Source organism: Carassius auratus, chromosome 19, assembly GCF_003368295.1.
Source record: "Carassius auratus strain Wakin chromosome 19, ASM336829v1, whole genome shotgun sequence".
Taxonomy (NCBI): domain Eukaryota; kingdom Metazoa; phylum Chordata; class Actinopteri; order Cypriniformes; family Cyprinidae; genus Carassius; species Carassius auratus.
In genome coordinates, this window is record NC_039261.1 from 17884063 (window position 1) to 17908427 (window position 24365).

The window sequence follows — 24365 nt, forward strand, 5'->3', positions numbered from 1 at the left end:
AAAACATAAGAAATATATTTCTAATATTTACCAGTAGGAAAAGCTGTCATCAAACTTACATGATATTCTCAAAGAATTGTGACAAAGAAATGTAAAAAAAAATTCTGTCAATACTCAAAAGTGTTCCCGAAATGCAACCTCACTTTCTGTTTGGCGTCTTTTGATACCAGAAAGTTTATTATGTTTCTGGAGAACAGTGTCAAAAACTAAAAACTCAAGTTGTGATTTTTGTGAGGACAGATCTGAAGATGATCTGCACCAATTTAGAGAAAGATTGGACAAGAAGAAAGGGGTGCACGCTAAATCACAATGAAATCACAATGAAATCGCAATTGCAATAAGGCAAAAGCTGCAATTGTCATGCACATTAGGGCTGAAAAAACCAAATTTGAATAATACAAATATTTGGCTTTTGGGTTCTCTTCTGAAGCCACATCAAACAAATATTAATAATCCATGTTTCTTCAAAGAAATAATATAACACGACCGTTAAAAAAAAGTGCATAATGTTTCAATTAATGTTTATAAACCATATATAATTAATTAAGTTGCTTAAACAATTAGAAACAAAACAGCACCATGTATGTATAGTTTCATATAAAGGACCGAAAAACCAATCACAAAGAGTACTTTTGCTTTTAAAAACATGAGATGCAGTCAGATGGGGAAAAACACCATGAAGTCTTTCGGCTTCTAAACATGTGGCTCTTTTGTGCGAGAAGCGCGTGCAACGGTGATAGTATCGATTGCGATTTTCATGCACATCTCATCAGTAAAGACGCTCTTTTAATTAGAAGTATTATCTCCAGCACGTGTGTTCAGATCAGGGTTGCCAGGTTTTCACAACAAATCCTGCCCAGTTGCTTCTCAAAACTAGTCCAAAAGTAGCCCAATCGCGTTTCCAGGAGGTTCCCCGATAAAAATTGCTTTCCGGGGTTAAAATGTAAGTTTTATGGCATGGTTTCCTTGGCAAATTTTAGGGGCTAAATATCACGTTATTGGTATTGTCGCTTCGACCCGCGGACATGAAAAACTTACCACAGACTTGGCAACACTGGTTGGCATTTACTACACAGAGCCGTAATTCACTGACAATCTACACAAATCGATTTTAAAATCGGAGGCGATTCTTTGTCGATTTTGAAAGCGATTTTGTGTTAGTTGTCGGTAGACTACGGCTCTGTGTAGTAACTGCCGCTCCACCTGAACCAGTGTTGCCAAGTCTGCGGTTGTTTTCATGTCCGAGGTTTGAAGCAATCCCAATACCAATAACGTGATATTTAGCCCCTAAAATGCGAATTTTAACAAGACAACCATGCCAAAAAAAAACATATATTTTAACCCCGGGAAGCAATTTTTTTAAAATCTGGGAACCTCTTGGAACCGCGATTTGGACTAGTTTCGAGAAGCACCGGGGCAGGACTTGTTGTGAAAACCTGCCAACCCTGATCTGAACACACGTGCTGGAGATAATACTTATAATTAAAGGAGCGTCTTTACAGATGAGATGTGCATGAAAATCGCGTTCGGTTTTTTGCACAGCCCTAGGTGATAGATGTCGCAAAATGAACAGCTTGGTTTCCAATTTGAAGTAAACAACATCTTCTCCGCATTCGTTCTCTTTTTCCATAATATTTTTAATAAACAACATAGCAGCACTACATCTATTGGGTTCAACTGGATAAGCTATGAAGAGCTAAAATGGCATAAACTTGTTTTTAAAAAATAAAATAATAGTATTTATAATGGCTGGAAACCTTAGGCTGGTAGACAATGACTAGTGTCATTTAAACATGCAAAACTATTGTGAAAACACAGGCCCACTTCCTATTCAGCACCTTAACATTCATATCAAACATAAAGAGTTTAATATATATTACAAAGCTTTTAATTAAAACAACATTTGACTAACGTTGTGTTAAATTTATCTGACCCAAGTTTGAGCACGATCAGATGAAAGCTTGAAAAAGAACCTATGACGGAAATTGCAAATCCCAGGCTGCATTTAATTAGAAGAGGAAAAAATTATTATTTCTAGGCCACTTGGTTGAAAAGTTATTAGCTAAAACGTAAATGAGAAATTGAGCTGTTGGTGGCACAATCTCAATAAGGCTGCAAAAAAGAAAGCAGCACAAATGTAATTTTCTCACAGCCGTGAGCATGTTGTCAAATCTACAATGACTTATAAAGCTCTTATTCTTATTGAAAGCTCTAAAGCGCTGGACCCGGAGGACGCTGGAGACGCTGTCAGTGCCAATTACACTCACATCTGCATTATTGTACTCCCAATCTCTTTAGACTGTTTCATATTGATTTAAATCACAGATTAATGAACTGCCTGTGGGTTATGCATGTAGAGGAGAGAGTGGACATCCACTAAAACACAGACAGTAATGAAACATCCCAGTGCAGACGGCACATCGTTCACACGTTAATAAGCATCGTTATGGTGCGTAATAAGGTGCCATTTAAAGGTCAGACGTGAGCAGAAATCCCCGCTCAAAGAGGAAGATCCAAACCGCACAGACAGGAATGATAACAGTGTAAGAGAAACCGACGATCAGTATCACTCCCTCGAGATCAGTGACACACTCCTATACTTCTGACTTTCCACAGAGTCTGGACCAATTTACAGCTTGTTCTGGCCAGAATCGCCCACTTATACAAGAAGTGACTTGTTAAAGAGTTCATTTCATCTGAGAACCACTCTTGAGTGGGTTTAACTGGAAATTAATATTACAAAAATACACTGGAAATGAAAAGAATTGACATTAAAATGATGATGGGTCAAAATAGAGAAATCAATACTGTCAACTCAGCCCTAATATCATTTACTCTTATGAAAACATTTTAATGCATGAAAAATGTCACACAGGGACATCCTTTAAAATTTTGGAGTGAGGAAACAAACAAATCTGTGAATTAGAGTTTCGAATCGATTCTCTTTGAATCGACGGACAGTTTGAAATGATTGATGGAAAGGAATCACTTACCAAATAATTGTATTTCATACTGATGGGATGCAATTAAAACATCTCAACTCTTTTCCACAATACAAAGGAGAAAAGGCACCAAGTGCCTCTTAGCGTCTTTAATGACACTAACCTTGCAAATTTGACCAAATATGGTGATTGCAACCAGCTCGTTTGTGCGCACAAATGCACCAGAGGGTCAGTAACCAGACTGTGGCCCTGCAATCTGGGGCTGAGACGAGAAACTGTCACTGGAACCAACTGTATGTGTGATGTTTCATCAGCTCACTTCTACAAAACATACCATATAATAACATCCGAACAGCTGTGGTCTTCACGTGCCAGAGAGACACCAGCCACATCTGCATGCATCTAATCAGCTGTCAGATAAAGAGGACACAACTGTGATTTTCTGCTCGTTGGGCACAACTCTTATCTCTTCACGAGTGGCTTCTCTCATAACAGAGGTCATTTCCTTTTATAATCTTGCTCCTTTAAAAACAGGCTGATCATCTGTCATGCAGTGACTGGAAGGAAGGTGAACCATGTGACTGATGTTTGTGTGTGTGCGTGTGCAACTCCCATTACACAAACAAGACACTTAAACACTGCATGCACAAACACTCAAAAACGCTAAGGCTAACAAATATTCATTCATCCACACACTTTGGCTACAAATAAGCACTCAAACAATAAATGCATGCATGCACATACTCTAAATACAAATAACACTGCATGCATGCATATTTATACTCATGCATGTCACACAGAGAACCATGCATGAGCATGCATACACACATCAAGCACTCAAATCAATGTACTTTTGTGCATGTACACAAGCACACAAACAAACACTATGCATAAACAAATATAAGCATGCATGCATGCATAAATACAAACAAGAATTTAAACACACATAAAGTCGTACAAATCCATGCACATACGTACACACACTCAGAAACACACACATATGTACATGCATACACACACACTTGAGCAATGACAGCTCGAGCACAACTGCCTTGTCAACTGCTTTAAACAGCAAGAGCAAAGTCTATCTTTCATCAACACTTCTCATCGAAGATGTCCAAATATCTTCTCCCTCATATGAAGTTTGCAAAGACAAACATGAATGAGTTTAATCATCTGAAATGCTTTATGAGCTCAGTTTTGTTTAACAGTCACATGAGATGAACCGCCACGCCATCAGCGAATGTACACAAGACTCATGTAGATCTCGTATAAAGGAAGTTTTTTATATATATATACTCACTTATCATGCTACATGCACGGCTTTTTCCCCGCTCACCTCGTTTATGTCTCGGTTAGTCCATTAACGCGCTGAAACAACTGAACACGCGAGTCCTTCACCAATACTTTCACACACTTCAGTCTATCATGGAGCGAGTTAGGGTTTCTGATTGACAGCGGCACGGGCCAATGGCGGAGGAGGATATAAAACCCACAGCCGCGTCCACAAATAGCAGCCAATCATATGGCCCCGTGGGCGTGACTTCACGGTTTCCACTAGCGAGGTAGACTGTGTCTGTAACCACTGTTAAATGTATTCAGTAATGTGTAATTTACGACCGAAAAGACATGTTTTGTGTGCTAAATTAGACTAAATAAGTACACACATTTAAATTAAAATGTGATTTAAAAAATAATGCATACATATAAGTCAAATGACGGTGAAAATGTATACAAAGAATAATAAAAAAAGCATTGTAGCGCCTTGCAAACAATACTATGGTCAGTGGTGAAGCGTGTGTAGGGTTATGCACGTGATCGGATTCTCTGAGAGGGTTCATGAATCATTTGATTCAGATCTGGACTTCAGAGCGCGAAATATTCAGAGTGGGTTGCGAATCGAGGATTTTTCACAGAAATTATTCAGATTCGGACTTCGAATCACATTGTAAATGATTTGATTGATCCGAATTTCGGAGCGGGTTTGTGAATCATTTGTTTCAGATTGCAACTTCGGAGCATGAATCATTATATTTACGTAGATTGGGTCCACGAATGGAGCATTTCATAGATCATGTGATTCAGATCAATACTTCTGAGCGCATATTGCAAATTATTTGATTCAGATTGGAACATTAAACGTTTGAAACGAAACTTCTGAGTGAATATATGTGAATCATTTGGGTTTCAAAGCGGATTCATGAATCATTCAGATCAGAGCAGGTTCGCAAATCATTATTCTGATCCGAACTTCGGAGAGTGTTTCATGAATCATTTGATTCAGATCTTCGGAGCGCGAATCGTTTTATTTAAATCGGAACTTTGAAGCAGGTTCATAAATCTTTCAGATCGGGACTTTGGAGCGTAAATCATTTGATTTGTGAAACTTTTGATTGAAAGTGTGTATCGCAATCACTTGATGTAGATCGGAAATTTTTAAAGGGTTTGTGAATCTTCTGATTCAGATTCGGACTTCGGAGCGGGTTCATGAATCGTTGAATTTGAAGCAGGTTTTATTTATTTTCAACCATCAACTTTTATTATGTGCTAAAACAAAAAGTATATACAAAATAATAAACTATAAAAATTTAGAAAGTAATTAATTAAATGGTTAATGAAGGTTTAAAGGTGCAATCATTCTAAAATATTCCAATTATTAATATACCAAATAAAAACCAGTAGAAAAGTGTTTAAGATTTTAGATCAATATTCATATTCATTTTTACATTAAAGGAATAATTATTTAAAGCATGTTCGTGCTTTAATAAACTAAAATATTAAAATACACACAAGTAGATACACCAAAGGACACAAATAATAGCAAATCCCTTAAACTATTTGTTCTCAAACAGGTGTTTTATTATCATCAAGACACTAAAATGAGTTAAAAATAAAAAAAATCTTAAATCCGTTTATATTTTACATCAGATCAGATTATACTAGACAATGATATCGATCTTTAATAATGTTTAAATACTGAAAACAGATCATAGTCCTTCATCAGCCTAGACATTTTATTTATTACTTGAGCTATAGCTCTGGTCAGGTTTTATGTACTTAACATACACAATGTATTTTATAATACAATTCTAATATTATTTTAATGGTTATTGCATATTTGTATTGCTATAGCGTTCATCTAATGTATATTTGCAGCTACATTTCCAAATTTTGGAATGAAATAAAGTCTTCTGTTCATGATTTAACATTATATTAAATCATTCATATTTGCTATTGGCTCACACTAAGAGACAAAGTCAGTTCAGGGTGTGATTCCAGAGAGCAGTGCAGCCTCATTGAGGAGATTCCCAGCCTCTTTCCTGTACTTCGGACTCAGTTCTTTGGCTCTCCGAGCCTCTTTAAGGTTTTCCTGCAGGTTGTCCACCAGCCTCTTTTGCTCCTGGTGTCTGGATTCAGCAGCTTCGATCTGACTGATAATGCTGGTCTCGGCTCTCAGAAGCGAGTCGATCATTTCGTGGAGTTTGGTGCTGATGGAGATGACGGATTTGGCGGCTCGGCTCAGTTCGGTGACGTTTTCTTGCGTCCGCTTCAGTTCGCTGGGGATCTCGGCGTCTGATCTTACCATCAGACTGAAGTCATATCCTTTAACCTCCAGACTGATGTGGCACAGCTCTGATGGAGAGAAAATGAGACAGAGAAATGTTATTTATATAACACTTTTAAAGCTACAACGCACAAAGTGGTTTACACAAAATAAAAAACACCATCATAAAATACACATTTATGAAGAGCTATACACAATATAAGTTGAAGCAAAAAAGATCAACGGCCCTGTCTCCTTTTGTTTTATATCTAGTTCTTGAAACTGCCAGAAATACATTAAAAGGTGATCTAAGACATATCCCTGTTTTTGTACAGTCTCAGAACTAGCTCAGAAAAATACATGGGTGCCAAGCCGTTTAAAGCTTTTTATGTCTGTAAAAGAATCCTAAAATAAATAGGTAAGTGAGGTAACCGATGTTAAGGAAGCTAAAACAGGAGAAATATGATGAAATAACTTTGTTTGTGTCAATAATCTGGCTTCAGCATTCTGCATGAACTGTTAACGCGATAAATTACGATGATTTATTTGAAAACAAGGCATTACAAGAAGGGAAGGAAACAAAACATGAATTAGATTCTCTGTATCATTAAAATTAAAAAAACCTAAGAAATATTTCTTAAACTGATCGAAACAAGACTGAACCAACTTCTTGACATGAAATTCAAAAATGTTAATTAATATCAATTAAACACACCAATTTCTTTCTACTTGCTTATTATTAGAAAAAACCCTATTTAGAGCAATCTCAATATGATTTTTATTCAAGCTCTGACCAATTATCACAACTTTGTTTTTTTTCAGTATTTAACTGCAGAAAGTTTAAAGCCAACCAATTTTTTTTACATTTATTAAACATGCTCGAAGGACATCCAGACTATTTAGATCCTTTAAACGCAATGATAAGTATTTAAGCCATTTTTTAAGTCATTTGCATAACAGTGAAAATGTATCTTGTGTTTTTGGATTAAAGCACCTAAAGGATACATGTGAACTGAAAACAAAATTGGTCCTAACAGAGATCCTTGTGGAACTCCACATATAACTTCTGATATTTGGGATACTTCATCTGCAACTGACACTACAAATGTCTTACTTTAAGTTTTTTAAAGTTTTAAATTATTATTTTATTCTAATAATAATTACCAAAATAAGATAATTTAAAAAAGTATTATTATTTTATCAGCTTTAATACATTTATTAAAATAACTAAAGCAGACAACAAAAATATGTTTTCAAAATGTTTTATAAAATTAACTTACAATCTGCAAAGGAGTGGAAATATATACATTCAAATACTGTTATTTCAGACACCATTATAGTTTTTGGTTAATATTTGGAATGAGATATTTTCATATTTTCTCCTATCAGTTTTTATGATTTTGTTATGCATTTTTGACATTTTTTATCAGTTTCTGTTGTTTTAAAATGTCTATATAGTTTATTTTATTTAAGTAAGAGTTAAACAAAATGACAATGAGAAATGTCACCTTGTTAACTAGCTGAAATTAAATAAGCTTATTTTTTTTTTCTGTTAACATTAATTTTATTTTAATATTTTTTATTTGGTTTTAGTTTTAGTTAACTATAATAACCCTGGTTCAAATACTCCACTTATTGTCAAAAATCTCTTCATTTTCTGTGTCTGTTTGGATGTAGTAGAAAATAGGGAACAAAAATGTTGGAACAAAATCAGCGCCGCAAAATTAGTAAGAAACAAGCACTGGATTTCATTCGGCATACATAATGCAGGGCTTGATACTAGACACTTACAAAATAATTAAAGTACCATTTATATGGTAGTCTGAGGTACTTTAGGACACATGAGAAATCTCCAGTGAAATCACATGCATCTAAAACATTGATTCTGAACGACTAAATTACATGCAAAGTTGCAATCAGCATAAACCTTATGTGCATTTCTATCCTTTTCATGCATCATATTAATCCTAGATGGACTCTGTTTTTAATGGTCCATAATAAGTGAAGGGTTTTGCTTGAATGTCTTGTGTTTAGGTGTCACTCGCACAGACTGTGTCCTCACGTGTGAAGATCTTACCATGTTTCTCCTTGATTCTCCTCAGGCATTCAGACAGACTGTCGTTTACTGGACAGTGATAGCGGCTTGCAAGGGTCTGAAGCTTGTTCTTCATTGATTCATAGTGTTCCTGCTGTCTGTTGAACGTTTCTGCAACATCAGTGAATCTCTCATCGAGACCAGAAACACCAACACGACGAACCGTAAACCTGCCACTCCTCTGATCGACATCTGCTGGAGGATAACACACAGATTAACAGATAGAACGATAGCGCAATAGATAGATAGAGCGACAGATAGATAGTTAGATACTGTTAGCTGGTCGTGGTGGTCTTGCAGACTCGGTTGGTGTTTTATTGTTGGACTGAATCAGAGGTTCTCTCTGTAAGAGAAAAATGAAAAGTGACATTAGAAACCAAATGAATACTTAAAGAGAACAAATGCACAACTAAAGGATTAGAAAGAGCGAGCACTTTAAACGAATACACTTCAGCAGCACTGAATTTAACAAGCACACATGCACAAATCACTAAACAGGAATAATCATCTATATTCAATCAGACAGATTCCTTTCGTTTGCTTCATGTTTACTCTTGTTTCTGGTCAAGCTACACATGACCCACTTTACAGATAAAGTCTTGTTCTGAACTACTGAGGCATGAAAACAACACATCTACTTGACTGACCTACTAAATGACTTCTTCTAGCCTGCTAAAGTGTTTCTCATGTCTAAAAACAGTGAAAAGGAAGGGCGTCAATGCTTCTGTCTCAGTTTAGATCCACCTGATACACTGTCCTGCTTATACCCTCAGATTTAATAGCTAAACAAATACAGATTTTTACTTTAACCTGCCTGTAAAAATAAATGACCATAAATCAGCCTCTTACCTCATCGTCTCGGTCGGGAGAGGAAAAACAACACCCCATTTTCTCAGCTCGCAGGAGTTTTCATGCCCATAAAACACTTGAACTGAAGTTGAGCAATCGATGACGTCACAGTCATGTGGTGCACGTCACACACAGGTGCTTTACTGTAAAGCGTGTCACCTGCGGAAAGGAAAAGAAAAAGAAAACAACAAACACAAAAACCCAAATGTATAGGCAAATGTGCATACTGCACTTTCCCTTCGGTCTGTTTATTAGCATATGCGCTTTATAGCCTATTATTCATCTTATTATCTAATATATGCACAAAAATATAGGCTATATTTTAAGTTTAAGCATCAGTTTAAGAACAGACAAATAAAAAGCCCTTCGTTTTAATTAAAAAAAATTATAAATCGTATAAAAATGCATTAGGTAATGTTAATATTCATGGGTAATAATAATAATAATAAATTCAAATATGGTAATATTCGTCCAAATAAGAGCTGATTGTATTTCCTTAGTTCTGAGATTATATCAGTTCTCTGTAAAAGCCTCTAGGGGTCGCCACTGACTCGCTTTTAATGCGCTCTGCTTTGCCTTTAATTATTTTCTTTTTAACAATATTAGTCAATTGTACCATACCTTTTTAAATTGTTATCTGTTAATACGTTTCTGTTTTAATGTCTGCATTAAATTGCATTTCTGTGCATGCTTTCTGAAATCGTTTTCATGGTCCTGATGGACTTCTAAATTATAATAATAGTCATAATCATTTAGTTAGGCAGGCCTATTTGAGCGATGCTGTCAACTTAGCAATTTTGTTACTAAATTTAGCAACTTTTCAGACTACCCTAACAACTTTTTCTTCTATAAGCACTTAAGTAAAATTAAAAAAATTTTTAAATTTATTTGGCAACTTTTAACAACTTTTGAACAATAAAAAGGCACACAATTTTCCATTTAATTACACAAAAAGAGATCATGCATATTAAGTTTCCTGTTAAATTCAATAATAATAATAATTTAATAATTGTTCATTTATGATACACCCTTTTGTAGCTTGTACCTTTGGTTGTTGATCAGTGCAGTAAAATATATGTATAGACAAATGTAAAAGGCACTACTAATTTTCTAGGACATTTCCATTATCTGTTGTAGCCCTGTAACCCAAAAGCACAAAATACAATGTGTAATTTAAAATGCAGTTGAAACATTTTTTAACATAGTAGATTGTGCCCTATGTTTACAGATTTGTCTTGGAGAGTATAGTATACTAACTAAATACTAATACACTGCTTCAGACTATAATTGTTCAGAATGTGTAGTTCTGCTAGTTTACTAGCCAAAAAAAAAAAAAAAACTTAAATTGTGCAAAAATACATATTAAGGTTATATATCATGCTCATGTTTGTTTGAAGTATGATTTAACTGTCTACATTATATGTATGGTATGGATTGTACCCTTAAACAAAAAAAAATAATAATAACAGATTTTTTTGTTTGTTGAGATTTGATGCACTGACACAATGTTTCACTACGATTACGCGATGACGTCACAATGCCATTTAGCAACAAATCATGCAAGTATATAATTTTCTTGCTCCCTGGCATGTAATATATTAATTTCATTCTGTGTTTCAAATGTTATAATAATAATACATTTAAAAATCAGCTTCCTCTGAAAATTATTATAAAAGGATTTGAGACACATGGCCGAAGCAGCTCATTCGGAGTCTAGGGCCCTAAGTGCGCCAGCTAGGGTTTGAGACAGCCGCTGGTTTGTCTTTGACTTTGAGTGCCAAGTGCTTGAAAACACAAAAGCAGGCAGCTAAACAAAGCTCAAACAGCTGTTGGTAATTTGCCTTATCTCTGTGAGACAGCGCCGGGTCCGTATCATTTCGCTGTCACCCGCGCGCCGTGAGCTGAGCGCTTAAGTGAAGGTTTGCCGAATAAAGCAGTATTGATGGGGGACGTTTCCGGATGCAGGTGTTTGTGCTGACAAACGAGAAAAAGCGCTTCACTAGCTACTAATTGAGCAGATTTCTCGTGGGCGAAGACATCAAACACAACAATAACACTCACTCAGGAGCAGATGAGCGGAAAACATGCTGATGCACACTTTTATAATCTCATACACATTATTAAAGTTGCACTAGGCTATGTACATATATTAATATTATTATATACACTTAAAAATTATAATAGTATTATAAAAAAAAAAAAAAAAGCGTAATAGCTGTAAATATTATGTAAATTTTCGGGACTTCCGGTTCATTAGCCGCTGCAAAAAAGTACGGTAAACTGTAAAACTATCGCGCCTACAAACTAGCTTGTTAATTTTAAAGACAATGTATTACAATAATTATGATAAAAAACACACTTTAAAAGATTATAATATCAAACAGCATAATGCATTGATTTGTACAGGTAAGATACCTGTAAACGAAAGACACCGGAAGCCGGAAGTAAACAAATGGCGCCCGATCTTGTGTTCAAATAAGGCGGACACGTTTAAATTAGCGGTTTTTGTCAGAAATTTTGTATTGACAGATGACTAGATAGAAATACTTTGCAAACTAGTGAGCCTCATGGGTCTTTGGAAAAGTTTCGAGAAAATCAGTGTAAATGTACAAGTTAACTAATACATTTAAAACCTAAACTAAGTAAATAAACATTTAAATAAAAATGCATGCATAAATAAATCATACAAATTTGATTAAAATTTAACTAAATTAAATAAAAAAATTATAACAAATAAATAACTAAAATAAACAAATGCAGCTAAAAATACAGTATGTTATAGTAGTAGCAGTAAATACTTACAAAAAATGTAATAATGAAATTTCAAAATAATAGGTTTCAAAATATTGTTTTTTATTTAATTTTGGGGGGTCTTTATGCATTCAAATATATAGCTGCCTATAAATAAATAATAATAATTTAAAAAAAACTTTCGCTTGCACAAGGATGATGATATTTCTGGTTAAACCACCTTGGCATCAGATGTAAACAACCTATACCTGAGCAACATGTGTGTGGACTAGCAAATATTCCTTCTAAGCAAAAAGAATAAATGCATTTTTGGGCTTGTTATAAATCTAGTGAGCTTTCCCAATACAGCATTGTGTGTGTTCTCAAAACTTAAGGGATAGCTCACCCAAAAGTACAAACCTGTCATCATTTATACTCACCCTCAAGTTGTTCCAACCCTGTATGAGTTTCTTTCTTCTGTTAAACACAGAAGAAGATGTTTTATGGTCATCCATAGTATTTCTTCCATACTATAGAAGTCAGTGGGACCATCAAGTGGACCACTGACATTTTATGAAATATCTTCTTTTGTGTTCAACAGACGAAAGAAATGAATAAAAGTTTGTACAAGATGAGGGTGGGTAAATGTTCATTTTTGTGTGAACTATCCCTTTAGACAGAATGTTTGGGCATCATTGGGAGTGATACTATTATAATAATAGCCTAGGGTGTACTGTATGGCAGCACTATGGCATTTTTTTATATATATAATAAGTGTCCCTTGAGCACAAAAGCAGTCTTAAGTAGCACAGGTATATTTGTAGCAATAGCCAACTGTATTGCATGGTTCAAAATTATAGATTTTTCTTTTATGTCAAAAATCATTAAGGATATAGTAAAGATCATGTTCCATAAACATATTTTGTACTGTATTTCCTACTGTAAATATATACAAATGTAACTTTTGATTAGTAATAAGCATTGATAAGAACTTAATTTGGACAACTTTAAAGATTATTTTGTCAGTATTTTGAGTTTTCTGCACCCTCAGACTCCAGATTTTAAAATAGTTGCATCTCAGCTAAATATTGTCCTATCCTAACAAATCCATACACCAATGGAGAGCTTATTTATTCAGCTTTCAGATTATGTATAAATCTCAATTTCCCAAAAAATGGACCCTTATGACTCTTTTTATGCTCCATGGCCACATGTACTCGGTCAAACTATTTTTCTGTCTGTGTGGAGCGATGTTATAGTTGTTATGAGGATTAATATCACCAACAAGCCTCTGATGGTCTATTTAACTGCGTTTATAAATGCAGTACACGCTTTATAGCTGCATGTGCACGCACTGAGTGAATGATGTGTCCGCGTGAGGCATTTCCCGCGAAACAGCAGAGCGCCGCATTCTGGACTGTTCCATTCAAACAGCAGGCGCGATCGCGGGGGATTCTGTAGACTTAAATCTCACATCAACCTTAAGGAGGAGACTTTTGTCTTGTATATTCTATCATCTGTTTATAATTTTTATATATAATTGGTATTATGTCAATAAAAATGAATTCAAAGTGAGCTGATGAGCTCTTTAGTGACGGATCGGTCATGTAATCACCCCTCCGTTTTCTCACAGCCTCCTGTGCGCTCGTGTTGTTTTTTAAACCTTTCATTCATTAAAGAGTTGTAATCGCACACAGAGAAGCACCAAACAATCACTTTAATTCTTAAAACGATGAAAACACGCAGAGCATCCTTGAAGGTAAGAGCGATTAGAAGTGTTTTCCGTTAAAAATGTCCCTTAAGACAAACAGCGACGGTTTCGAGAGTCGAGTAAGCGCGTGCACACACTTATCAATGATCGTCGGTTTAAAACTAGATTAAATTCATATTTAATGAGGCACAGAAGTTCATCAGCAGAAAATGTAATAAAGTCTGCAGTGTTAATGATAATGCATCTTAAAAACACTTTTACTTGCGTTTTTTTCTTTAGATATTCAGATCTTTGATTTGCATTTATGGATATCTTTTGATGTCTGCACCGAGTTAATAAGCAAATTTGTTGTTTATATAGGGAATTATAATATTATTACAAAAAAATGTCATATCATTATTAAAGTTTACAGTAGTAGTAGTAGTAGTAGTAATTAATGCATATTTTTTTTTCTTGTTTTTATAGTATAATTAATAGTGTATATATATAATAAATAATTGTAATTCTTTAATATTTGCTCTAATAAACCTCTTGTGTTCAGGCAAAGCAGCTGGAAGTAGCAGATGTATCAGAGGACAGCAGAGACAGCATCCAATCAAAGGGATCCTGGAAGCCTGTTAGTATCATCTACAGTGTTACAAATTAATGCAAATTATTACTGATAATTGGCTATTAATATTCGGAACCAATTTGCCATACAATATTAACTTTAATGTGTGCATATTTTTCCCTAAAGATATGTAAACATAAAGTGTGCTGTTGTATGTCAAAAACAATTTAGTTTTAAACTGTAATAGTTTTTATTACCATTTCAGATTTTATTGTGTGTGTGTGTGTCTACATATATATATATATATATATATATATATATATATATATATATATATATATATATATATATATATAAATTTTTTATTATTGTTTTTTTTATTACTTAGTTTTATTTTTATTTTTAAAATGTAATGCATTTTAACTTTTTTTAATGCATTAGTGTTTTTCTTTTAAACATCAAATCTAACTTTTTTTTCACTTAAAAAAATATATTTTTTAAAGTCGATACAGTATTATTTATTTATTAGTTTTAATTATTTCAGTGTTTCAACTTAAAGTTAAAGTTTAAAAACATTTAAAGCATGCATTTATTTATGTATGTACCCACACAAAATTATATATATATTACTTTGTAATGAAAATCCATGTTACTTAAAATAAAATAAATATTAGCTAAAAAAAAAAAAAAAGAAGAAGTTCATAAGCACTTTTGAAGTTTGAAGTGGTTTTACTTAACTATGATAACTCTGATCTATGGAGTTGTCCTTTGACCCTGATTTTCTGAGTTGAACTGCTCCGAGGTTTTATGGGATTTGTGATTTAGGGAGTGTGTTTTTTAGTTGTGGTTGACAGCCTGGATTTCTCTGTGTGTCTGTCAGTCTCCAGATCTTCATCTGTTGTGAGGAAACCAGAGACTGTCATGTGTTCAGAGGAGTTGGTTTACTTCTTAAAGCAATGCCTTTAAGTCTCGTCTGATTGAGAATCCAGGAGTAATAATAATAATAGTAATGTTTAGTCACTCTGTCTGTGTCAGGACGTTTGCTTCAGGTCCAAACACATGACGGATGAGCTGGCGCAGGCCTTCATGGACACCGAGAGCGAGAGCGAGTTCGAGGGATTCTCTGCGGAAGAGTGTGACTGGAGAAAACCGGTGGTAAATATGACCAAAAATACCACGTACAGTTATGATGAATCCAGTCTGGGAATATCTGCTCAGTTTGGGTTAAAGGAACAGTTCACCCAAATGTGCTGAAGATGTCCTCACTCTCAGACCGTCCAGATGAGTTTGTGTCTTCATCAGATTTAGAAAAGTGTAGCATTGCATCAGTGTCTCATCAATGGATGAGACGCTAATAAAAATTTTGGCTGAACTATTTCTTTAATTTTACATATATATATCTATCTCAAATGTGAATGTCAACAGCAGAGCGAGGGCACTGATAACGACAGCGACGACAACGGCTTTTATTCTGACGGAGAGGAGCCGGCGTCTAAAAAGAGGCGCAGCTCTGGACTGTGTGTCGCATTCAAGTTTCCCACCAAGAGAGGCCCCGCCCCTAAACGGAACACTGCCAAAAAAGGCAAGAAAGAGGCCCCGCCCCCAGCCCCGCCCATCAGCAGGAAGCCTGCAGGAGGAAACAGGAAGCGGCGTGAACCAGAGCAGTCAAAAGAGTCTACATTATATGAGCGTATACGAGCAGAGAGCCAATCAAAGCCCTCTGATCAGGTGACCAGTGTGGAGAGTCTACTGACCGACCAAGAGATGCAGATACTGAGCAAAAGAGCCAAGAACATCCAAGAAAATAAAGCTATGGTAGTATTCGATTTTATTTTCAAATAGTTGTATAATGTTTTTTGTATTATTATAAATATAATTCAAAACAGCATATTTCATATATATTTATAACTAATAATTATAGCAATGCCTTTTTTTCATGTTGTTTTAAAATGTTTATAATATTTTTAAATGAAATACAATTTAAAACATATTTTCACACATTTTTTAATAATAATAATTGTACTTTTAATTTAGTTTAAAAAATGTAAAGTTTTTAAATAAAATTAAAAACAGCATTTCTCTCTCTCTCTCTCTCTCTATATATATATATATATATATATTTTACATTCTATGAATTAATTTAGTTTTAAAATAATATTTATAATTATTACAAATAAAAATATAACTCAAAACAGAATTTTTTCATATGTATTTGTACTTAATACATTTTTACTTCAATTTTGTTTTACAATATGTATTTTTCAAAAATTCAAAACAGCATTTTTGTCATTTTTAAATTTTTAATTAATTTTGTAAAAAAAAAAAAAAAAAAAAAATATATATATATATATATATATATATATATATATATATATATATATATATATATATATATATATATATATATATATATATATATATATATATATATATATATATATAAAAATAAAGCTGCATTAGCATATGTATTTAACTAATATACATTTTTTATTTAAAGGTTTTACAATATAAATAAATCAAAAGAGAATTTTTCATATTCGTAAAAATGTTTTTACTTTTTAAATTATATTTGTAATTTTAATAGCATTTTTCATTTTTAATAATAATATATAATTTTTTTTACTTTTAAAATTTTGTTTTTAAAGTAATATTTCTAATATTTTAATTGTCTTCATTTACATTGTTATATTTAATATGATATTAAGTATAATATTAATTTATAGCAGTATTGTCATGTATTTGCAATATTAACTTTACTGTAACATTGATGCAAATTCAGTTTATTTTTAATCCACTTTTTCATAATATCTTGGATGCTTACATAAACTCTTTTCTTGCAGCTTGCAAAACTGTTTGCAGACTTGAGTTCTCTGCCTGAACTTCCTGCTAAGACGACGCCGACGGTGAGATCCCACAATCCCTTGCACCACTCATCTACACAGAACATGCCTGAGATCCCTCTGTTTTCTCTTCACATCTGTACTTCATATTGATGTTCTTTCTGTGCCCTGAACAGAAGAAGAAGAAGCCGTCCGCCCCGAAACGACGTTTTTCAGAGGTTCAGGTCGAGAGACGAAACCCGGGTCGCAAGGCCAGACCCCCGGAGCATTTTGGGATCGAGGTGGAGGAGAAACCAGCTCCTCTGAAGAGAGAGAGCGGACAGATGGACATCAAGCGCCTGATAGAGGCAAGAGACACAGAAAACTGAACACAATTCATCTGGAGTCAACTGAACCAAATAACATCCGTATATTATATTACTGAAATATAATTTATGTATTTATCTATTATATTTTTTTTAATCCATTAATTATTTGATATATATATACTTTAAAATAAGTTATGTATATATTATGAAAAACTTAAATTAAATTGAAATAATTGAGATAGATTATTTATATATATATATATATATAAATTTTAAATAATGAATAAAAAATTAGTAAACTGAAATGAAAAAACTAAACGGATATTTAAATTTTTTTTTAAAAAAATGTATTAATCAAATAAAATATAATTATTAGATTAAAAGAAAACTAAGCTGCAAATAATTTAAAGGATTATTTTTTTTTTGTGCATTATTCTTTCCTGAATCAAAAAAAAGTAAAAGAAAAACTAACAAAAAAAATTCAACTAATTTACTGAAATAATAAAAAAAAAAAACTGATATATTAAAAGAACAACTAAACTATTTGAAATAATAAATAAATGTTATGATTAAAATCATGAACTTGAAAGATGTATGTTTTTGGTGCATTAATGATCCTGAAGGTCAGAGGTCAGAGGTGAAGTGTGTGTGTGATGTGGTTTTCTGCAGGTCAGGGAGGATCTGGGCGACGCTCGGCCGAAGCAGAGGAAGCGTCGCTCTCGTGACTCCATACGGATGCCGGAGGACATCACAGAAGAAGAGCTGGAGAACGTGGCCGATCGCGCCAAAGACAAGATCCTGGATAAAGAGAACGTGAGTGTGAGGAGCGCAGTGTGTGCTGAGTGTGATCCAGAGCTGCACTAATGCTTCATCACTGATCTCAGGGCAGCACGTGTCACCAGTGCCGGCAGAAGACCCTCGACACCAAGACTGAGTGCAGGGGGCTCTACTGCGGCGGGGTCAAAGGTCAGTTCTGCGGCCCCTGCTTACGCAACCGCTACGGAGAAGACGTCCGCGCCGCGCTGCTGGACCCTGTGAGTCACCGCACACTACACACAATCAGAACGGTTTACACACAGATGAGACGAACTTTAACCCTTTAACTGTCACCCCATCCCCAATACGGGACGCCTACGGTTACTTCACTATATTACAATCAAATCTAATCTAATCTGGACAAACTATATATCCCAGACAAATATTGTCCAATCATAACAAAACCATACATCAATGGAAAGATGATTGATTTAAATATATTGACTGATATGACTGGGTTTGTGGTCCAGGGTCACATATAATAAAATAAATATACAAAAACTTGCACAAAATAAGAAATCTTGCTTTGGAAACTAACTCAAATTAAGATTAAGAAGTTGAAGTACTAAAATAAGAAAAAAAATATATTAGAATCATTTAAAAAATCAAAGACCAATAAAAAAAAAAAAAAAAAAATTCAGCTGATAAATTAAAATAAAGCTAAATAAACAAAAATATTAAATGGAAAACTTTAATGATTAAAATGAAAATGAAAAATATTGCAATGGAAATGAACTGAAATGGAAAGAAATGAAACCGAAATGGAAATATTACAAATCTAAAAATAACTTTCACTAAAATAAAAATTAGAAATGTCTGCTGTAGCGACTAAATGAAATAAGTTAAAGTAAAACTGAATTTAAAATAAAGTTAAATAAAATATAAGATAAACATTTTTAATATTAAATATTAGATTAGAAACTTGAACTAAATAAAAAATTTGAAATATAATGACATTAAAAAAATGAATAAACGCAGCTATTTCTACTAATAAATTAAATCTCATTTTCATTTTAGTTGAAAACTGAAATAACAAAAATATTGCATTTAAATTTTATAAAGCTGAATCAAATTATAAATATTATAATAGTTAAACAAACTCTTAAACATGATTAAATTTCAAGCAACACGCAGAAGTCTGTGCCATGATTTATATACACACAATGGGTCTCATTCATGAAACATTCGTAAATATACGAGTAAATATCTGAGTGATTTGCGTGTAAAGAGAACTTCCCGAAAACTCTTCTCCTGATTCACAAATACTTCGTAAACGTCAGATGTGATAGTGAAATGTGTGTGTGTGTTAATGAATTCAAATCAGTCGTAAATGAGACGCGCGTGCACGCTCACTCTCAATTACCATAAATCCCGCCTATTAAATCCGACTGACAACTATATATGATTTATATATGCATCATATTATGACACCAAACGAAGGATTTCAACATGTCTTCTCAAAAGCGACTGAAAAAGAAACATTTCTCAGCTGCAGAAATTGAAGTTTTATAATCAGAAGTTCATTCAAAACGCCACATTTTATTTTCAAGCGTACTAGTGGCGTATCAGGTCCTAAAAAAGGAAGTTTGGCAGCATATTACAGATCCTCCCTTACGAAAAATTACCATGGTTTTATTATAGTAAAACTGTAGTAACCCATGGTTTTTTGGCGTATTGACTCCCATTTGTCTAACCACAGATTTACTACATATACCGTGGTTAAACTGGTTAATATAGCAAAACCATGGTTAATTTGTGGTTACCATGGTTTAACTATAGTAACCATGGTTTTTTGGTTTCATTTGTAGTAAAACCATGGTTAATTTCCGTAAGGGCTATTACTGGCTCTCATAATAAAAGTTAAAAGAAAAACCGTATGTAATTAATATATATAATATTTTTTTCAAAATGCTATATAAATATGTACCCGATTATGAATTAAAATGCAGCCGTATTAATGAGCAAAACGTTCAGACGTTAAACGCACTATTTACGCGTGGCTGGGAGCAGGTGTAAATTTCTTTCGTACCAACTAACATTTGGAAAATACGAACGTTTTAATGAATCCGAAAATTTACGCCAGAACCACTTTACACGCGATTTACACAAAAATTCGTTCTGCTCGTGTTTCGTAAAAACATTCGTAAATATACGAGTAAATATGGGAGTGATTTGCGCGTAAAGAGAACTTCCCGAAAACTCTTCTCCTGATTCACAAATACTTCGTAAACGTCAGATGTGATAGTGAAATGTGTGTGTGTGTTAATGAATTCAAATCAGTCGTAAATGGGACGCGCGTGCACGCTCATTCTCAATTACCATAAATCCCGCCTATTAAATCCGACTGACAACTATATATGGGCATCATATTATGACACCAAATGAAGGATTTCAAAGTGTCTTCTCAAAAGCGTTTGAAAAATAACAATTTCTCAGCTGCAGAAATTGAAGTTTTATTATCAGAAGTTCATTCAAAACGCCACATTTTATTTTCAAGCGTAGCCCACTAGTGGCGTATCAGGTCCTAAAAAAGGAAGTTTGGCAGCATATTACAGATCCTATTACTGGCTCTCATAATAAAAGTAAAAAAGAAAAACCGTATGTAATTACTATATATAATATTTTTTTCAAAATGCTATATAAATATGTACCCGATTAAGGTGAATTAAAATGCAGCTGTATTAATGAGCAAAACGTTCAGACGTTAAACGCACTATTTACGCGTGGCTGGGAGCAGGTGTAGATTTCTTTCGTACCAACTAACATTTGGAAAATACGAACATTTTAATGAATCCGAAAATTTACGCCAGAACCACTTTACACACGATTTACACAAAAATTCGTTCTGCTCGTGTTTCATGAATGAGACCCATTCTCTTTATCAAATGTATAATGCTAGGTAATATTCTTGGTGAAAGATCATGACTATGTGGAATATTGAACTTTGCATAAGACGTTTTGGATTTCTAGCTTTTAGAAGCGTTATATCACTGATCGTGTGTGTGTGTGTGTGTGTTTGTCTCTCTCTGTGTGTGTGTGTGTGTGTGTGTGCGTGCAGTCATGGGAGTGTCCCATCTGTCGAGGAGTGTGTAACTGCAGTCTGTGTCGTAAGCGTGATGGACGCTGTGCGACCGGGGCTCTCACCAGACTCGCCAAGTTCTACGGACACGATAACGTCCGAGAATATCTGGAGAGGTAACTTTAAATTGTTTTTTTTTTGTTTTTTTTCATTAACAAACAGGTGTTTTTTTTTTTTTTGTTGTTGTTTTGTATAAAATCTCTTCATCTTCATCATGGAGTTTGTACACATTTATTTATTATTTTAACAGGGTTTCACAAACATGTTACATGCTCAAAATATTTTCTAGTATTGTCTAAAATAGTTCTAAAATTAAAATTAAGTTAATTTCAATAATTTAACAAATCTGTTTAGTACTTATACATGTTTTCAAATATTTTACATTTTATTGTAATAAATGAGCTTTTCATCAACTCACTACCCTCCCTCATAATAAATATTTATTTAGATAATCTAAATTTTACTAAATAATATTTTTTATATATAAATAATATTTATAATATATAAATATTTTTTCTGACGTAACTTGCTTAACTCACAAACCACCTTTATTTTCTTATCTTAAAATTTTTGGTAGATATTTTTAATTGAACTAATTAAATTTATTCATTTTATTTCTGTAATTAATTATTAGCTTTTCATCTACTTCAACATAAATATTTTATACTTTTTAGATATTTCTGAACTTTTTTTTATTTTTTAAACCTTTACCAACTTGCAAACCATTCTTAATAAATATTTATCCATTTTTTTTCTAATGTAATTATCATTAGGTTTTAATCAAGTCACAAGCCGCCTGTTGGTCCTCAAGTCTGGTTTATGTTTTCATATTAACTCTTGTACATTTCACCACATAATTATTTTTAATTCTTGTCTAATAACACCAAGTGCTGTGTTTCTCCAGACAGGAGTTTAATGTGTGTGTGTGTGTGTGTGTGTGTGTGTGTGTGTGTGTGTCAGTCTGCAGAAGGACGTGGAGTGAAGTCGATCATCAGATGAACCTGATGGGAATCAGACTGACTTTTTAAAGCTAAGCAAGAAAACACTGAGAGTTTCCAGCAGTGTTGAGCGATGATATGCAAACCAGTCCCTACTTTTATACTTCAAGATACTGTACTGTTTTTACTGATTTAGTTTTAATGAATCCGACTGTTCTCCTGCTAATTAAAGCCAGAGATATCTTGAGATCCTGTAACTGATGTGCCTGATCACACAGCCTTTCTCTCATTTGCACAATGTGTTTTTCTCTCTGAAAACGTTTTATTGGAATTTTGCTTAAATAAAGGTCCTTTTATTTCACATTTTAAATGCTGTTATTTGTTTTTGTTATATCATATGATAAAGATTGAATTAGTTTAACAAATTAGTTTATTAAGAGTGTATGTGTGAACAGAGATGGTTAAAAATCATGTAAATCATATCAAAATACAGGATATATATTATATATTACTGAATATCATCGAACAAACTGATGCGAAATGAATCAAATGTGGGTCATTATATTTAAGGGTGTAGGTTTGATCTGGTCTTTTGGTGAGGACATATATTTACTGTCTTTAAACCTCTCTTTTCTTTATTCATAGCTGATCTAGATAAGTACTGTGTGTTCTCTTAATTTTACATTTATTACTATTCTGTTGAGCTGCAACATCCCTTACGAAAATTCACCATGGTTTTACTCGAAAGAAAATCATTACTAGTTAAACTGTGGTAATAGGCCTACAATAAACGTGGTTACTACTTGTTTTACTATAGTAAAACCGTGGTTAATTTTCTTAAGTAATCTGTATGTGCTTACACATTCTTTCTTTCTTCGTACTGCCTTGTTTGATGTTTTCTACCATTCAATAAATAAAAGATTCGCGATACGCTCCTAAATTCCAGTCTGGATCAAATGATTCATGCTCCGAAGCTCGGAACTTAATCAAATGATTCGTGAACCCACTCCGAGTCCGAAGTTCCAATCTGAATCATATGAATCGTGGTCCGAATCTCCGTTTTGAATCAAATGATCCGCGAACCCACTCCGAATTTCCAATCTCAATCAAATGATTCACGCGCCGATCAGAATCAAATTATTTACGTATCGAAGCTCCGAAATGAATTAATGATTCACGATCTGCACTCCGAAGTTCCAATCTGAATCAAATGATTCACGCTCCGAAGTTCAAATCTGAATCAAATGATTCACGCTCCGAAGTTCAAATCTGAATCAAATGATTCACGCTCCGAAGTTCAAATCTGAATCATATGATCGGCTCTCCGAAGCTCCAAACTGAATTAATAAATTCACGCTCCGAAGTTCAAATCTGAATCATATGATTGGCTCTCCTAAGCTTCAAACTGAATCAATTAATTTGCGATCTGAAGTCCTGAGTTCAGATCTCAATTAACTTTTGATTCGAAACATTAAATTTGCAAAATGACTTGCGAACATTTTCCAAAGACCCAATGTAAATCGAATTATTTGCGATAAGGGATTAGAAGTTCCGATCGAAATTAAATTTTCGCGACACGTGATCCCTTTGGAGCGCATCGAAACAGTGAATCATTTTGTGACACAACTGATTCAGGTTCTCAAAAAACCTTCGTTTCACCCGTCACTTTACTCTACAAAATGATTTCAAGTGATGCTAAAATTCGAAAATGAATGGCTCTTTTGATCTGGTTTTTGCAGATGAATCACTCGAACCTGAATGATCAAAGTTACGAGTTTGAATCAAGTGGAGCGGTTCCTGCGTAAATGATTCAATTGAATCGGTCGCCTGTTCCTGCGCTTTTCGCGTCTTCTTCAGCCTTGTTTATACGACACTGTCAGCACTGTAACGTGCTAGTTGTACGGCATTAACTGAAATAAGCGCAAAAGTATGATGTTTACAAATATTACATCAACATTTAAAA

At 33.8% G+C, this 24365-nt stretch overlaps 3 protein-coding genes across 4 annotated transcripts in view; 1 reads left to right on the plus strand and 2 right to left on the minus strand.

Annotated features, from left to right (window-relative positions):
- Nucleotides 1-4328, minus strand: part of LOC113119635 (hyccin-like) — a 38204-nt gene extending 33876 nt beyond the window's left edge. The window contains exon 1 of the mRNA XM_026289243.1: nucleotides 4246-4328. The gene's annotated coding sequence lies outside the window, so the exon portion shown is untranslated. The remainder of the gene's footprint in view (nucleotides 1-4245) is intronic.
- A 1505-nt stretch (nucleotides 4329-5833) lies between these two features.
- Nucleotides 5834-9602, minus strand: LOC113119665 (uncharacterized). 2 transcript variants are annotated; one of them, XM_026289284.1, is made up of 4 exons: nucleotides 9431-9602; nucleotides 8855-8924; nucleotides 8564-8773; nucleotides 5834-6575 (listed from the first exon to the last, which is right to left on the minus strand). In XM_026289284.1, exons 1-4 carry the CDS (start codon nucleotides 9467-9469, stop codon nucleotides 6205-6207), a joined length of 690 nt encoding a protein of 229 aa, XP_026145069.1. In that variant the 5' UTR covers nucleotides 9470-9602; the 3' UTR covers nucleotides 5834-6204. The 2 variants fall into 2 exon arrangements, with proteins under 2 accessions (XP_026145069.1, XP_026145068.1); XM_026289283.1 differs by having other exon boundaries at nucleotides 8564-8776.
- Nucleotides 9603-13768: 4166 nt separating this feature from the next.
- Nucleotides 13769-22772, plus strand: LOC113119643 (cell division cycle-associated 7-like protein). Its single transcript, XM_026289257.1, has 10 exons — nucleotides 13769-13919; nucleotides 14413-14487; nucleotides 15457-15576; nucleotides 15847-16236; nucleotides 17262-17324; nucleotides 17438-17608; nucleotides 18239-18382; nucleotides 18454-18603; nucleotides 21444-21580; nucleotides 22425-22772. Exons 1-10 carry the CDS (start codon nucleotides 13893-13895, stop codon nucleotides 22444-22446), a joined length of 1299 nt encoding a protein of 432 aa, XP_026145042.1. The 5' UTR covers nucleotides 13769-13892; the 3' UTR covers nucleotides 22447-22772.
- Nucleotides 22773-24365: the final 1593 nt, after the last annotated feature.